This window comes from Harpia harpyja, chromosome 1 (genome assembly GCF_026419915.1).
Source record: "Harpia harpyja isolate bHarHar1 chromosome 1, bHarHar1 primary haplotype, whole genome shotgun sequence".
NCBI classification, from domain to species: domain Eukaryota; kingdom Metazoa; phylum Chordata; class Aves; order Accipitriformes; family Accipitridae; genus Harpia; species Harpia harpyja.
This window is the reverse complement of record NC_068940.1, coordinates 75,722,989-75,741,460: the sequence shown is the minus strand read 5'-3', so window position 1 is coordinate 75,741,460 and position 18,472 is coordinate 75,722,989. Positions and strand designations below refer to the sequence as shown.

At 35.8% G+C, this 18,472-nt stretch overlaps 1 protein-coding gene across 1 annotated transcript in view; it reads left to right on the top strand.

Moving 5' to 3' along the window:
• AHR (aryl hydrocarbon receptor) overlaps positions 1–16,197 on the top strand; it is a 65,462-nt gene extending 49,265 nt beyond the window's left edge. Inside the window, exons 6-11 of the mRNA XM_052800776.1 lie at positions 2,338–2,468; positions 3,338–3,540; positions 5,230–5,339; positions 6,839–6,980; positions 7,809–9,072; positions 13,093–16,197. Of these exons, the coding sequence (XP_052656736.1) occupies positions 2,338–2,468; positions 3,338–3,540; positions 5,230–5,339; positions 6,839–6,980; positions 7,809–9,072; positions 13,093–13,248 (2,006 nt within the window). The 3' untranslated portion in view covers positions 13,249–16,197. The remainder of the gene's footprint in view (positions 1–2,337; positions 2,469–3,337; positions 3,541–5,229; positions 5,340–6,838; positions 6,981–7,808; positions 9,073–13,092) is intronic.
• The last annotated feature ends 2,275 nt before the right edge of the window (positions 16,198–18,472 follow it).

Sequence of the window (18,472 nt, the reverse complement as noted above, 5' to 3'; positions counted from 1 at the left end):
GGTGTTCTCAGTATGCTCCTGCCTGGCCAGCAGCAATTCCAGTCAGCTCTTTTCCTGACAGTAGCCAACTGTTGATATCAATTTTCTTTTGGCCTTGCTAGCCAGTACCTTTCTCAGTAGTAGCTGGTCTTGCAGGAATAAAGTTGTGGCAATAGAAAAGGAACACAAATATTGGGATTGCTTGGGGGAAAAAAAAAAAAAGTATTCTAGTGGCTTCCTCGGTGCTGATACTTGTGAAACGCGAATGTTGATATATGCAGCATATTAACCGTTTTGAGGAGACCTCAAGTAATATATATGCAGGGATTCTCAAGGATGTCAGATTTGGCATTTTTGAAAGATGAGTTGGGATTTGCAAGCTGTTTCTTTTGATAGCCTTTCTTCATAATCATTGCTTCTTCAGAGAGCATCTCACCCATTTCAGCACCTCGTGAAGAAACAGTACTTCAGAAGTCTTGAAAATTCTCACCAGCAATTAGGCAATTAAAAAAAAAAAATCTGCAGCAGTAGGAAGTAAGGAAGTAAGTTTGCTTTTGTCTGTTGAGAACCATCCATATGGCAAGTGTGGGAATTTTTTATTTTCTAATATCAAATTTAGGTCGTAACTATCTTGGACTACAAGTATCTGAGTTTCTGTACCTGTGGGATAGGCTCATAATGGTGGCTTTGGCCACCATACTGTGTATGAAAATCTGCAGAACTGTAGATGGCTGTAATTTCAGGTTATCCCTTTTCATACACATTATCAGCTAGGGCCCTTTTTCTTTTTCTCCATACCTGGAAGTTTGTTCAGCAAAAATTGACCTTGCATAGCAGTTCTTTTAGGAAAAAAAAAAAAGGTATCTCCTGATTTTATCTGAAAAGCAGGATAACTTGGCATTCTTGTTGGTTTTATATGGCCTTAGGTTGCAAGGCCTCTTGGTGAGCCATCAGCAATCTGATTTGACTCCAGTTCAGTCCCTTCGATTAATAGGAGATTAAATTGAACTAGCTTTTGGTTTGTTTTCCTTTGGGTTTGATTTGCCATTGTACAAACCACCTAGCCTATCTGTAAGTTTTTCCAGCTGTCCAAGAGACAAAATTATGTTCCAGAGAACATAATGTGGTGTGTGATTAAGTGACATGCTCTCCCTGGCTTCATCTCCAAGTCTGGAAGGTCAATATGGGTTCTTCCTTAAAATCTGTATTCTTCTTCTGTCTGTGTGTGGCAATAGGTTCTCTCAGAGTATACGGACTATTTTTTTTAAATTACAGAGGGTTTAGCACTCTAAAATTACATTTTACACTGTTTTTTCTTAGGTTTCTGTGTGTATGAATTCCTAGGGAATTACCAGTTTGTGGGTTTTTATATGTATTACAAACAATATCATTTTGCTAAATTTGCTGCGAGTAGACATGCTCTGGTATCTCTGTATATGTAGTCTCATGCAGAACATATGTATTCTATCAGAAGTTTATTGATTTACCTTCTGGTTTTACTTTATATTCCAAATGTTTAAGTCTGTTTTCTAAATGCCACTTAGCAGCAAATGCTTGTCTTGAAGTGGCAGAAGAATATCATGTTGTTATCCTAGTTGTCAATCATGTTTTGGAGTCTTATTTGGTTTAAAAATTAAAAAAACCAACCAAACAACAACAACAACAAAAACCCCAAACCACAAAATCGACAAAACAGAAGTGCTCCAGGTTCCTCTGGAGAGGTAACTGTGGTGTTTTCTTGATCAGCACAGCCCAGAAATATTTTCACTATTTAGTGTGTGTGGGGGTGCATCCATTAGAGAAAGTACTCACATTGATTTATTGTGGTGGTTCCTTAAAGATGCTTCTTTTTATTTACTGCTACAGCTTTCACCTGGCTGTCTGGAAAGTAACAGTTTCACAGTCTGCTACCATCTACTGAGCGTTTGAATACTCAGTTCCTGTAGTTACTGTGCCTTTTGCAGATCCTGCCATTGCAGAAATGTGCTTTCTGCTGAGAACTTTGCTCTCTACAACTGATTCAGAATCTAGATTGTTGACAAACATAATGAATAAATTAAAAAACCAACCAACCAAAAACCCAAAACAAAACACCAAAAAGCACCACTTAAAAAAAAATAAATTGCATCCAGTTTGTTTTCTAATACCATAGCCTGTAAAACATAATTCCATCAGAAGAACTGATACTTAACCTAGTGTTATAATCAGTATAGGTTCTGAGGATGTTTCCAGTTTACATTGTTCTTGCTCGGGTCATGACCTAATGCTTTGTTTATGAGACGGAAGATGATTTGTTATAGATAGCCTTCACTAGGTGTTCTTCTAAAAATAATCCTTATAAATAATCCTTTCCTGTAGGAGATAATGGCTTTTCACAGCCAGCAACCTATTATAACCCAGACCAACTTCCTCCAGAGAATTCTTCCTTTATGGAAAGGAATTTCATCTGCAGGTTACGATGCCTCCTGGATAATTCATCTGGGTTCCTGGTGAGTATGGAGTTATGTAAAAACTTCCACATATGCTTGCAAGTTGGAAATCTGCATCATCCTTACAATACGTACAGCAACTTAATTTCTGAAGTCTCCGTAGATGTCTGAGCTGCTTGAACCAGTATGTTTCACTTAGAGACACCAAATGTGTCCCCTTCAACATGTTGTTACAACCAGGTGCAAGTTCTCTCATTTCTCATGGCTGTTTCCTCAGTGCAATATGAATAAGAATCTGCTTTTGTAAAGTACTATGTGATTTGCAGATAAAAAAGCATTACAAAGATTATTTTCTGTTGGGTATCTTGAGATGCAATAAGTCATAATTAACAGAACCATAGTTTTCCTTTACTTGGGAAAGTCTGTGCTTGCTCTTTTTAATACATTTATTTTTTGTTTGTCAATGCTGTAGATTTTAGAATAAATACAGGTTTATCACCCTCTAGGTGACTTCTTACAAATAGAGTTGATTATATAGGATTTTGCAATTGTACACATTTACATACCTTATACTAATGACTGACAGAAATGGAAGAGAAATAATGTTATGTTAATTGTACGTATGTTTAATACCACATTCACTAGAGTATTAGAAGATCCAGTTGGCATTTGCTATTACAATTAGTTTTACAAAACAATGTTCCCATTAGTTCTTTTTCCAGTGAGTTTATTAGTAGATCTCGGAGTGACATGCTCAGGGGTATAACAACAGTATTCTGTACTTGTTAGCTAAGTTTTGTGTGTGGCATGCTACAAAGCTTGAATCTGATGGGTCTTAAAAAACAAACATATTTTTTTTAATAACAACAGCAATATCTTACTCTTAAATATCTCCAACATATAACAATTACCTTTTTCTTCATCCTAAGGCTATGAATTTTCAAGGACGATTAAAGTTTCTCCATGGACAAAACAAGAAAGGGAAGGATGGTGCTACATTGTCTCCTCAGCTTGCTCTGTTTGCAGTAGCTACTCCCCTGCAGCCACCATCTATCCTTGAGATACGAACCAAAAACTTCATCTTCAGAACTAAACACAAACTGGATTTCACACCTACTGGCTGTGATGCAAAGTAGGTGTAAATTATTCTGATTAATATTCTAATAATTTGCTGATAGGTATCAAGTATGTGTTTGAAATACAAAGCTGGCTACTGTTTCTGTCAATACTGATGATTAGGAACTCAGGATTTTTCTCTTCAGCCCTGCTAGTAAGTAAAGAGAAATGGGATTGTCATACTGTACTTCCTTAAAAGGGCATATTGCTTTCTGACTCTAAATCATTAAAGAACCAAACCAAAACAAAGAAAAGCCAAAACCCCCAGAATCAAAACAAAACCCCCAAAAGACAGAGTACTAAGGAATTAGGGAAGAAGTTTAATGTTTAAATCTGGTTGAAATTTGGTTTTAGAACTGATAGAACAAGTGTTTCATTTTTTTCTACATGCATATTTTCTCCTTCAGTTCAAATAGATGTAAAATACAATGGAAATGTTATTTACTTCAGAATAAACAAATGAAGCTCTTTTTTATACTATGACTTTTACCCATTTCCAAACCATTCTTTTCCCTATGTAAAAAATGGAAACACTATTGCATTACTAGATCAGCATAATGTAACTATGCATCAACATGGCAAGAAGCCCATTAAGATGCTTCTTTCTCAAAAGAAGAGCTTCTGGCCTCCTTCCTTCCTTCCTTCTTCCCTCCCTCCTATTTTTCACTGATAATGCTTTCAGCTTTCAGACTCATTTTCAGTGGAATCTCTCATATGGATTTCCATGCCTACTGATAGGATAACGTAGAGTCAAATTGTTCGGTATTCTGTTTACTGATAAACTAAAATGTTTTTCTTGGGTTCTATAAACTGATACAAGTAAAAGTTAACAAAATGTTAACACAAGCCTTTCTTTCCTCTGATTTTTTTTTTCATTATGCTTCACTCAAAACCTTCAATTTTTGTCAAGTTTTACACTTCTGTGTAATTGTTCTGCATCCCTAACTTTACCCCCAACCCAATCTTTGGGTCTCCATTTCTTTGTTCCAAATCCTGTTCTAGTCTCTTTTTGACTACTTCATTCTATCATGTATCTCATAGTGCTCACACAAATGCTGTTAAGTTCTTCATCTCCCTGACCTCTAGTAAAGTACTCTAATTTTAGCTGCCAGGGTCAAATATGACTCTATTGCCAGTACTCCTCTGAGGCATATCTTAGCTTAAATGCAAACTCAGGGGTCCCAAACCACTCAATAGTAAAAGGGATGTAGTTCTGAGATACGCCCTGTTTTGAATTTTAAGCTACCAAAAATACTAATTTAGGTGAGAAGCTTTAAATAACTAAAGTTAAGCCCCTACTTAATTCTACATGCAAGCACCTCTAGGTAAATGCTATGAAATAGGACTAAACAGTGTCTTTCATTGCAACAAATGGGAGCTGCCTGCTGTAAGTGAATATATTCAAAAGTATGGAATTAAGAGTCCAGCTGAACTGTAGACATACTCTTTTTTTTTTTTTAAATGATCTAATAATTTTGTGAACCCATTCCTAGTCACTGAAGGCAACTTGGGGGACTAGTAAAAATTTTGTTTTGTTACCTGTATTTTTTATTAGAACTGTCATGCTTCTGCATACAATCGATATTGCAACAAAATGTAGTTAGCACTTGCGTCTGAAATGTTCTAGCCATAATTAACTTGCTTGGCATTCATTCTGTGAGTTGGTTCATCAGCAGGGTTGCAATTTTTTGTTTTTATGTTCCAGAGGAAAGATTGTCCTGGGATACACTGAAGCAGAGCTGTGTATGAGAGGAACAGGATACCAGTTTGTTCATGCAGCTGATATGCTTTATTGTGCTGAAAATCATGTCCGAAGTAAGCTTCATTCCCTAAGAAAGGCTGAAAAATCAAAGCATGGGTTTTATTCATACTGAAAAAATACTATGAAGTGCTCTTTAAAAAAAAAAAGAAAAAAAGTAGTCATTAACAAAAAGAACACTATACATTTCATGTGATCTTTCCCTCCGTATAAAAACTTATACTGGATGAAGAAATATTTAATATTCCTATCTAGACTCTTTTAGGTTATATAGTCCAGTTTCTGTCACATCTTGTCCTCGCTTCCTTCTCCGCTCAACCCAACTTCTGCTATTTCTACAACTTCCTTTGGGCAAAGGGACTATTTCAAAGATAGCTTTCCTGTTAGGAAATTAAATAAAGCATTTTTCTTTTGATAGGAGTGTAAGATTTTTAACAGAAATTAATCTCTGATTTAGCATGCTAGTGTCCTATGCATTTCTGGTTTTGATTCTTGGCAGCTTGATTTGGTCTAAGTAACAACTTTAGGAGAGAAATATAATGTTTTAAGCTAAGGAAATAAGTATTGGCTATCTGATATGTAACTATTTAGTGGACTACTTTACTTTTATGTTATCTGCAAGATTTGTCTTTGGAAGTTACAGAAGCATCTTCAGGATATTTTGGTGCTGCTTCTTTTCTACTGAATTCTCTTGAAAAACTGTTTTTTCTTTTGTCCCCTTATATACAATTAAATAACCCCTCTCAGTAGATTAGTTCTCAACCTATATTAAGCAGGTTTTCAGTTTCAGGTATAGCTCAGTCACTGTTGCCTATCAGTAGTTTTGTTTGTTTGGTAAAGAATAAGAAAGAAAATAGTTCCAGAATAGAATGGAATGAAACTTCGGTTTGAAATTTTGGTTTGAAACTTTGTCTTAAAACTGGTTTTGCTCCATTTCTGATGCTAAGATAAAAAAGAAGTCTTGTAGCAAAGATTATTCTTGGTTAGGATTCTTAAACTTTCCTAATATTTTTTTATTTAATTTTTCTGTCTAGAAATGCAGTGTCTTCAGCAATGTACAACAAAAATGTAGTATGTTTATCAAGCATTGCTAGTGAAGTAATAGTGTGAGTGAAAAATAATGGATTTTGAAGTACCTCTGCATTAACCAGTCAAAATGTGAAAGAAGTGGATTCAGAGCTAATATGTTTTCTAATTTCTTAAGTAATAGTCACTTTTCAGATCTAAGAGAGTCTTAGGCTTTTGTCATCTACATGTTCTAGTATGTATTAATTTCTGTTATTGCAGAAATAATGGATGAAGCTCAATATAGGATGTTGCCAATCTGTAGTGGGTGTGTTACAATTGCTTGCAGTTTTAGCTTTTATTTTACCAGTAAATTAAAGTGATGGATCATCCTGTTTCACTAGGAATACATTAGTGCCACACAGCAATGGATGATTGAGGACATGAGAGTTGTAAAATTGCTCTACAAATGGAATTATTTCATGACATGCCAGGTTTTCCTATTTTTGTTCACTGGACAGTAAATGGTATGCTTACTCCTTAACTCTAGTGATGAAGACAGGTGAAAGTGGAATGACTGTATTTAGGCTTCTAACCAAAGAAAATCGATGGGCCTGGGTACAGGCAAATGCACGTCTTGTCTACAAAAATGGAAGACCGGATTACATCATTGCTACGCAAAGACCTCTTACGTAAGTCATCATGGCATAAAGTAGTATACTTCAAAAACTGAAAACTTTGGAGCTTGTTTATATTCAGAAAGAAATTCTTTATTTTTAAACAAACCCCCTTTAAATCCTGAACTCCAAAAAGAAAACCTCTTTCAGTTTGCTAGCAAACATTGAAAAGAATTCTGATATTTCACTACTTATGTGGCATAGTCCTTTATGTGTAAAACTTTAGACATTTTGATTTCATATAAAGAATAAGAGCAGCAGTACAAGCACCAAGTTATTCCATCCAACCTATTTTAATTCAGTATCCCCATTAGCAAAAGTTAAGAAATCCAACTGCAGTTGTGTAGAAGAAACAACAGATAACATAAAGAAAATAAGTCCTTAATGGTGCTGAACTAAAGTCTACATAATATGGAATTCAGCATTATTATACATAGGTTAACATATATAGGTTAGATAATTTTTGCTAAGGAGTCTGTAATATGGAGGAAAAGAGATACTTCAGTATTGAAGTATTCATTTACTTGCTATGCCAAGAAAAACATAATGCATGGAGCAAAGCCCACTTTTTTCATTTCAGCTCATAATGCACAGAGAATGGTGTATGCTATCTAGATTTAATTACAAATGTAATATGTAAAGGTGGTATTACAGTCATAAGCTCCTTATTTCATAATCTGTCTCTTGGTTCAACTCAGCCAAGTTGAGCTGGAATAGCCAGGAATTTGAAAAATGCCTACAAACAGAATAGTTCATTTTTTTAATATTAATTCCAGGGGACAAAAAGATTACAGTAACTGTTTAGTACTGCAGTATTATGCTATATATCTGATTTATTTTCAGAGATGAAGAGGGGGCAGAACATCTACGGAAGCGTAACATGAAGTTGCCCTTCATGTTTGCCACTGGTGAGGCTGTGTTATATGAGGTATCTTTCCCTATGTCGAGCCTTGTGGATCCCTCTCAGCTGAAGAATAAAAGCACGACGGGAAAAGGAGCCAAAGCAACGCTACACAACGATTCTGTGGATCCAAACTCCCTCCTAGGTGCCATGTTAAGGCAAGATGAGTCTGTGTATCTCTGCCCTCCAGCATCACATAAACTTTCCTTTGAGCGGAACTTCTTTGCAGACAGCAGGGATGAACTGGGCAGTGGTGTTAGCAGCAGCTGGACGGATAATCTCCTACCTGCTGGAAATCACAACGTTCTCAAACGGGAACTAATGGAGTGTTCCCAGGACAGTACTATTCCACTTTCTGAAGACAGTGCAGCACTCTTTCAAGATAACAAAACCAGCGATTTGTACAGCATCATGAAAAATCTGGGTATTGACTTTGAAGACCTAAAGTGTATTCAGCAGGATGAGGAGTTTTTTAAAACTGAATTAGCTGGTGTGGATGATATTGGGGACATTGACATAACTGATGAAATCCTGACTTATGTTCAGGATTCTTTAAATAAGTCTGACTTCTTATATTCTGGCTGTAACCAGCAGGAGCCCATGGTCCAGAATGAAGGTTGCTTGGTACAGCAAGAGTTAGATCCACATCAACTTCATCAGCACCAGAAACAGCTCATGGAGAAGCAACAGCAGCAGCAGCAGCTCTGTCAAAAGATGAAACATATGCAAGTCAATGGGATGTTCACAAATTGGAGCTCTGACACCAGCATGCCTCTTAGCTGCTCGCAGCAGCAGCCCCAGCAATACGTATTCCCTGGCATGCATGCCACTACATCTGAGTTCTCTTACAAATCAGAAGTAAACACTTCCCCTTATGCATGTAGGCAAGAGTTTATTCCTTACAAGCAACCCACAGCGATGATGCCACAGCTTTCTAATTTTGCTCAAATGGATTTCCCTGTAGCAGGTTTTGAGAGATCGACCTATTCTGCTTCGTCCAACTTGGAGGATTTTCTCAGTTGTTTGCAGCAAGTCCCTGAAAATCATGAGTGTGGGATAAACTCTGAGTCGGTTATGCTAACTCCTCAAACATGCTATGCAGGTGCTGTTTCTATGTACCAGTGCACACAAGAAGCACAGCCCAGCTGCGTGGATCAAATGCAATACGATCCTATGATGGCAAGTCAACAAATGTTGTTGGACAAGGTAAGGTAAACAGCATTGCTACATTGCTTGCATTTTGAATCATGTTTTCAATGTTTTAGGTGGCTACCAGGATGCAGAGTTTGTCATAATTGAATCACTGAGTTTGAAACTGATGGGTTAGCAGCGTGTGAATGTCCGTGCTTTATTCGTTCATCAGTTGCATTTGGTAAAGTTTTTAGGTACATGTATCCACAGCCTGGTAGCTCTCTTTGGCAGTATTAAAGCAAGAGTGAGTGAACTAGTCTGTTGTACCTACCAGTAATTTTCCCAGTAGGAGCAAAGGAAAAGCAGATTGGTCAAAAGCTTGGAATTTGCTTATATACCTTTTCTAGAGGAGTGGAAAAATGTCAGTAATATTGTCTGGCACATTAATTTTCATGAAATATTTTGTAAGGATCCAGAAAAATATCTTGTTTTTAAAATGTTAGCGTTCTCTAGCTACTCAGTTTCTCTGATGATTTTAGGATTGCTTAAAGTATCAGATTATAATATCACATAAATAGCATGAAATATTATGAACTATTGCATTTCTACACACAATGATACTGCAAAAATATTTTTATATATTACCCTAAGTGAAAGTCAGCTTGTTCTCTAAATTCTCTGCTGAAGACAAAAGAGCAGGAAAAAATTATATTCACAGTAGATAAGCTGGACCTTTTTCACATTGTGCAAAGGAGAATGCACAATAAAAGCCATAGAAGAGAGGAGCCTGGCTGTGGCACAGACTATGGTTTTAAGCACAGTTCTTCATAGGTAAAATTAACTTAGAAATAAAAAAAATTCAATTACTAAGGTAGTTCCTGATTCTGAATAACCTTGAAGTACTTTAAATTGTACCAGTTATTTGTGTTAATGCTGCTCAAGTACAGAGCTGCAATTCTTTTTTTTTTTTTTTTTTTACCTCAATGAGTTAAGGTTCTAAAGTACTGATCCTACAAATGCTTATGCACATGTATAAGCATTTACAGAATTAAAGTATTAATAAGCATTTAACCTACACAAGACAGAGGTGAGGAATGCAAGTAGAACATACCCAGTTTTTCGGTATGCTTAATGCAAATACAAAACATATCCTTTTCAAAACTGCTTCACTAGCGGAAAAAATATAATTGCAGAATTGCAGAAATTTACCTAAAAATGTAGGACAGTTCAGCAAAATGAATAGCTTCTGCCCGAGTGCCCAAGGGCTGAAATAGCGTGAATTGACTTTGGCAAACTGCAGTGCACAAGCTTGCACAGTGCTTGGCTGTATGTTGCCTGGCTGTGGTCAGTGTTATTAGTCCTCCATAGTGCTTGATAATAGGGTTGCAAAGCAGTTCCAGGGTCATCCAAGTTCATCCCTATAATAGTATAGAATTATTCTTTTCACGAAAGCTATACTGGTGTGGTGCATCAGTTTTGAACAGCTGGTGCATAAGCAATTCCATTTCTTTCTTTTTAATGGTTGGTTTCAAATACATTTATTTTGTAGATTATTTTGTTGTTATGTTGCCTTAATTGTTTTTGTTATGACCCCTTTTTGTTATTTTCATGCTTACTTTTTCTTCTCATCTATCTGTAAAAAGTTTAATGACTAATGAATGACGGCATCTCTGAATGCAATAAATGAATATGTCTATTACTTCATATTTACTGGAATGCTGTGCTGCAATGGTAATATTGAGTTTAGCTTGCTTGTCCTGAAAAAATGAACAAAGGCCACGTTGTGAAAAGTTATCCTTACTTAAGTTGTTCAGAAGCAAATTCAGCCCCTCTTGCTATGGTACACCTATGCTGTGTGGATCTGGATAGCATTGCATAAGCAGAAGCCTGGTGTAGAACTGATGTTACTCTTGTGCACATTAGCTCCTGTTTACCTCAGAAGAGAACTGCTGAACATTTGTCCAAATGAGCTTAAAAGAGGAGCATGCTTCTTGATGAGATAAGGAAGGATTATTCCCCCAACCCCTTTTGTAAAAGAGTGATTGTAGATAGCTGATAGCTATCTCGAAGTCCTTGTGAGTCCAAAACTTATGTATGCCAACTGGGTGCAGTGGGGGATGGGAAGAGACTGCTTGTTCCTAAACCAAATAGCATTGACTTTTGCAGGCCATACTGCTATATACTGCTCACATGAAAAAAAAAAATCATCTCTTGTATCAGACTGTACTCAGTTTTGACCTTTAGTCACATCTGCCAATGAACATTTTTATAGATTGAAAGCAAAGTAAGGCTCTATGTAAAACCAAAGTTGCTATGCTGAGAAATGTTTTAACGTAGAAACATTTTTTTACCTAGAAAGATCATTGCTCCAGAGAAAGATAACCCTATATTTATATATGCTTATATTACAGAGATTGTATTTAGTCTTGTATCAGAGGAGTTACGAACTTTAAAATATGTGAACCCATGGGAACTAGTAAGTCAGAAGTACAGCTGCTGCACTTGAAGTGACCTTGTAAAATATCACCTATGCCAAAGCCATGGTGGCAAATAATATATCTTTATTGTAAGTAGGGAGAATGTATCACTGCTTATGATAATAAACTTAAGGTTTGATTTTATTGCTAATTGGTAACTTCAGTAAGCTTGCAACTAAGCAGATAGGATACTACTGTCTGAGCCCACGTTCACAGAGCCAAACCAAAGTAGGGCAGTCTTTGTAGCTGGATTTAGCACACTGACATCCCTATCAGCGGTTGGAGTCTGGAGAGAGGACAGATGTTGCTATACAAGCCATGATTGCTATCCTTTCCTCAGCCTTCTAACTCCCATTGATTTCTACGTGAAAAGACTAGGGGATTAGAAAGCCAGAAGGGTCTATTGTGGTCATCTGCCCTGACCTTCTGTCTAACTTGTAATTGTGGTAGGATCATAGCCAATGTAGTCTAAAAACACCTTCAGTGATGGAGAAGGGCAGAAAGGCCTTGGATAATTTGATTGCTTGTTTAAGGTCTATGTTCCTTTATTAAGCAGGAGAAACCTTGCGAAGTACTAGATTCTGTGTTGAGAACTTTCTCAGAAGTTTTAATGAGCGTGCTCATCTTGTTAATGAAGAATATTGAAACAGTCTGCTTCTGTCAGAAGTTATTCTAGCTTATGTTATTGTAGCTGTCTTTAAAAGTATGGCAACTTTGATTAAAAACATAATTCACATGGCTATAGTCTTGTTAAAAACTTAGAAGAACTGTGCACAATTAGTCAAATTTCAGTGTTTGCATAGAAGGAAAACAAAGAAGTTTCCAAAGCCCAGCATATTTTGATGAATGAATGAATGTATAATATATGTTTTTAAGGACAAACCTTGAATGAATGAGTACTTAACAATATAAGCTACTCCTGAAGAGATGATGGAAATGTTTAAAATACTTTGTTGTATTTTCTTTCCATGACTGAATGGAGCATTTTGTAGATAAAGTGACTTTTCCATAGCATGACAGGAAGCATTACATCAGATATTTAAAATAATCCTATGAACAATTATGTCAAGACTGATGAAAGCCATTCATTGCTCTTACTTGGTGTTGTCGATATGAAGACCGTTTGTCAAAAAAGCCCACCCTGCGACAGCTTAGCTTGCAGATTGAATGCAGTACACTTCAGCTTACTAATGGGACTGCATGTGCATTCCTGGAAGAGCTGTAAAGTCTGGATCCCATTGCAGACATGAAAATATGTAAATAGGTTGCTTTTAAAATGTAACAGCTGGATGTGGAAATTAGGAGTGCTCAGTCAGACTGTACTTTCTACAGATGGAAACTATATTATGCTTTAGGTAACAGCTATGTTTCTTTACTCTAGCCAGAAGTAGGACTCACCCATGTTGAAGTCAGTGGAAGTTTCACTGATGATTCAGACCCTACTTTAATGCAAATTAACTGCTCTCATCATTCATCATTAAAAAAAAAAAAAGTTTTAAAGCTATTCATTGTATTTAAGATGTTTTCATCCAATCTGTGTCATTAGGAGGATTTTTAAAAACTCATAAATAAATTGGTTTCCCATACTAACCATTTATATTGTCTTTTTTCCTGCCAGTTCCAAAACGGTTTCAATGGAGGAAATGTAAATGAAGCATATCCCTCTCAGTTAGATGTGATCAGTAATACACAGACTGCCGCACATCTTCAGCCTCTTCATCATCCGACAGAACCCAGATCCTTCTCAGATTTGGCATCTAGTGGATTTATGTGATTCAGACCTAGAGCTCCATCTGTGATTTTTTCTGGGCGTCAGGCTGCTCTGAGGAAAAGCTTGATAATTCTATCTTTGAGCATTGGACTTTAACAGCTAAATTACATTTTGAGAATATGAGGTTGGTTGCACTATATACTGGTGGATATGTAATCCAAGATCTGGCTTTTTAGAGTGACAGGTGGAATTGAAACTTCTGACTATAAGTATGCCTGTGCTGTTTTCCATCAGATTGACTGTGTTATTGCAGTATGGATTACATATGTACTACAGACTATGTCATGCTATACAACATAAGATAAGGCAAATGGTTTTGTCGTTTAGAAAACAATTGGGCACTTTACAAATAGCATCAATGGCACAGGGAAGATGATTTCACATGTGGATTATTTCCAGACTTTTATTTTTTAAAAACTATTAAAAAGCTCTGAATTCATGACAATCAAAAGCACTTAATTTTAATGCATACTAAGCTCTTTAATCACTTATATTTAAATCCTTTTGTTTTAAGTCTCCATTTCTAGCACTTTAATAGAAGGCTTAATACAAGGATATGATATGCAACTTCAGGTTTTCTATGAAACAGACCCCTTGCATTCCTCCTTTTCTTGTCAACCTTAAGTGCCTCACAATTTAGCTACCTTGTTTCTGATGGGAGCTTATTTTTAGCAAAACTCACTATAAATGTCATCCATATTATGTGAACTTTTATCTAACATCTACAGTGCTACTGGCTGTATTTTTTTTTTTCCCCAAAGATAATTTGTTTAGAGAATGACTTAATTCTTTATCTGTGGATTTGTTACACTATTAACAGGAGTTACTAATGCTCTGAATTTAGTTCGGCTAAAGAGTTTTGGTTTATTCTGTACTGCTTTTCTGCTTTCTTCAGGTAATACAGGGTATATTAAAAAAGCAGATTTTGCTGAGGGGGAGGAGCAGATCCTCAGGATTAGTTTTAGATTATTAATGCTGAAAAACATGTGCCTTATCTTGTGTTAAAACGCTCATAATGTTCTTTAGAAATAATACAAGGCTGCTCTATGCAAATACTTTCATTAAAATGGATATTGAAAAGGATTGCATTTTAAGGGGGAAAGGAATCTCAATAGCAATTGGTATTGACATTTACTTTGACTGCAGTTTTCAATGTTCATAATGGGAAAGGGTCAGTTTTGGTTTAAACTTTATCCCTGGCAAATTGCACTGCAACGTACAGAGAGGTTATTCTTTCTATGTGCGTTGAACATTTTAAAAGCTTCGTGCAAAATATAAAATTGGGAAAAGAAAAAAGTCATTAGAGAAATTCTCTTTGTGGTAGGTTTTATTTTCAGGAAAAAGAACCCAACATCCATGAAAACACTCTGGGGTTTTGTTTTGTTTTTATCTGAGAGGATTGTTAGAATTGCAGACACCAATGTTTGGTGCAAAATAATAATCTACATGAAAAATACAGAAATGTGTATATGTTCAAAATATTTCATACTCTTGTGTGTTATATAGTTCATATGTAATAAAATGTCTTTGTAAAATATTTTAAACCAGTTAAAGTGTTACATCATTATATGTTAAGAACAATTTTAGTACATTTGTTATATATAATATAAAATGGCAATTTAGCCAGTTTGTTTAAAACAGGCAAAAGTAAATTGGCTCCCTCTAGACAGATGTTAATATTATTTAATACAAAGACAATCACTTAAAATTGGAATCCTTTCATAGCTGAAACATGCTTTCTTTGAAGAAGAGCATATTTTCTTCCATTCTGTGTGATATGATATGCTAGGCCAAACTTCTAATTCAGTTACAACTTTTCAGATGAATAACTTCAGCAGTTCTTTTAAGTGAAATTACCATATATGAAAGGGACATTAAGGATGCAATTACTGTTCAGGAAAAGCCCATAAAGACATTGCGGGTTTTATTACAAGGTTGTTTGGGGTTTTTTTAACGTTTCAGATTTTGTTTTCAGCACAAGACGTCAGTTACAGATTTAGTTAATATCATTTGAATTAATTTATGGATTCTGTCTTTTTTTTATTGAAGGTCTTGTTTTAAGCCAATATCTGAAACGTCTTCCATTTCTAGCTAGTGTATCATGTTTGCTTTTGAGCTTGAAAATTAGAAAAATGCTGTAAAACCAGAAGGTTCAAAGGGATGATGTATGTTTTACATCTTACAAACCAGTATATATCCTGTTTATGAATTTAGTTAAACCAAATACATGTTGTCCTATCACTAAGTGCCAAGGATGCAGTACTACAACTGTGCTGCCCTACTTACTGTAAACAAATTAGTTGTTTATATGCATATCAGCGTATTTTGTGCATTATCTTATGCGTACAACATTGACTGTATTAGTGCACTCTTGATCTGCACCAAACTGTAGCTACAGTGCACAGATGATTCTGAGTTGGATCTCTATTAGCCCTTCAGGTCTGTTATAAGTAAGATTATATCCCAGTGTTAGTCAGTATTACTATCCATTTTTGTACAAGTTTTCTTAGCTTGTTTTTCTTTCCAGTTCTTATGTCTCCTTTGCTATGCCTGCACATACCATGCAATATACCTCTTGCGTTAAGGTATGGTTTTGTTGCGCTCTTGCTCATCTCCAATAAAGTTTGTAAGACATAATATATGGTAATAAAATAATCACTTGAATGTAGCTGAAATGTATGTTCTTTTACTGCAAAAATGTTTGATTTCAGCAGTATACAAAAAAATACATTATCATACAGTTACTAATATCTTTTGAGAGCTCGTCATCTAATAGTTTACAAAAGTTGTTATTTACGTCACTGTGGACTTTGCACTTCTCTGAATATTAGATGCAAATACAATGTATATAATTTAGAGTGGTGAACAAATGTGTATTTGTCCATGGAATTAGTATTTTATAACTGCATGAAAATGAGTTTATAAATAAACTTTGTAAATAGTAAGCCACAATTAGCAGTTGGAAGGCTTCTATATTCATTGCTTAGTGACAGTAAATTCACAGTTGAGCAGTACTAAGGCAGGAATAGATTTCTGCATAGATGCTGCTGAAAATAAGAAGCATTTTCTCCTTTAAGATTTGTAGCTGGCCATTGGTAACCTATTTACTGTTTATTGGTATTTCATAAATAGTGATTTTAAGTTAAGAAAACAATTCTTTTAGTTTATTTCTAATTACTGATATTACTGTTTCCTGTGTGCTGTATTGGCTTTGCATGATAATCTTTTAAAATCAGTTGTAATGCAGAATCAAATGTTTCACTGTAATTCCCTATGCAGTTTGCCAACCTTACAATAGTTCTTTGGTTTAGTGACATGATGGGCAAGAACTTAATTGGTTTCAGCTACACTATTATCTTATAATGTAGGAAGACACATGTCTTATCCAGAATCGGTACTAGGCTATGAACTCTGTATGTAGGTCCTCTTGTTTACTCTTCTTGCTTAGCACAAAAAGACAAGCTAAGATGCAAGAGTAATTCAACAAGGCTGCAAATCTATGAAGTAACATCTGGAAATAATCAGACAATAATATAAGCAACACAACCATCCTTTTTTGTAGTCTGTTGCATTTGTTAAAAGGATACCTTCCAGCCACTTACCAACCTGTTCCCAGAAGTGCAAGACCTCACTGTCCAGTTTTGTTTGAAGGAGGGAGATACTTTCTTCTGGGCTAAGCCATTTTCTTTGATTTATGGAATTGCTCTTCTATTTCTAATTCAACATGAAAGTTAACAACCATGGTGGCACCTAACCTGCCGTAGGCCACTGTATCATATGCTCAGGCAGTTTGTTGGTGGAAGTCATTATCTTACTCAAGGCTCGGTCAGAGGAAGGCTTTCCCAAATAGCTCTTTTGGAGATGCATTTTCCTAGTGAGGAACCACGTTTCCCACTCACACACTTAAACTGGGAGCTGTTTTATTCTCAGGTGAGTTTCTTCACCTGAGAACTAGCTTAGTAAGTTCAGTTAAAGTTACTATCTAGAATAAGAGCCTGATTCCACTTTTAATATTTTTATTCTGTCCATTGATTAAGTTCACAAATTATCTTCCTGCCTTCTTCCCTTTCTGCCTAGGCATCCTTCTCTGCAAGCTGACACTTCTATTGCTAAATAAGTAATACTAGACCAAAAGAGCTTTAGACATCCAGAATACAAATTGACATCTAAAACTAATAATGAAATTCCACCCATTGTATACTCTGCATAATCTGAACATTTAATGATTTCCAGCATGGGCCACTGTTCACTTTTCCCCCTTTCATTTCTGTTACCTCCAGTGAGCAGTATTCACTTAGATTGCTTAACCAGGGAATCTGAGCCAGCTCTCCAGAAAAGCATCCATTCTTCCTCTCAAGCAAGTTCTGCTGCATTGATTTTTGTGGTGAACATATGTTTTATAAATCCTCTTATCTCTTGAAGTTGATCTTCCTGACAAGTGGAGAAGGACCATAATAATCATTAGCAGCTAAGTGCAAAATTTTCAAAGATTCAACCAAAGATGTGAAATCGAAGATGTGATCAGTCTATGGGATAATGAGGTTTCTTCTTTATAACCTAACCTTTCTAGTCAAGGTCCAGCAGGCAATGTTATTAGCATTAAACAAAGCTATATACAATTTAGTTTCCAATGTAGCCAGTCTTTGAGAAAGGGAGAGGTTCCTCAACATTAAAGTTACAGTGTTTTTTATAATTTATGCTGAAGCCAACAGGCTCTTATCTTCTCTTGAATCCAGCCTGGCTGCAAATAAAAGTGTAAGCAATCCTCAGAAATTAATAACTTCAACAGGTTTTTTTACACTGTTTGAAGGTTGTGTGTGATCATAACTGTCTGGATGTCTGAGATCCGTACAAATAAGTTTGAGAAGTTTCATTATAAAAAAAAAAAAAAAAAAAATTAAAAAAACAGAAGAGGAAGCCTGAGGGATGTTGGGACTAATTGGAATCCTTCATACTGCATAATAATAATATTGAATGTAACAATTCCTCCTATATTCACAGAATGACAAAGGAAAAGAGAAAAAATTTTGATCAAATTTTCCCCTTTTTACTGACTATGGACATGAAGACTTCCCTTAACATGGAATAGTGGGCATCTGTTGGTAGGTGGTATGAGCCAGAGGAATTTGGCTCCTTGCTACTAAAAGTAAGAGCTAAATTAGAAGAAACTATTGAATTTACTTTCTGACACTAGTCACTGAAGTTTTGAGAGGCAAGTGCAGGAAGA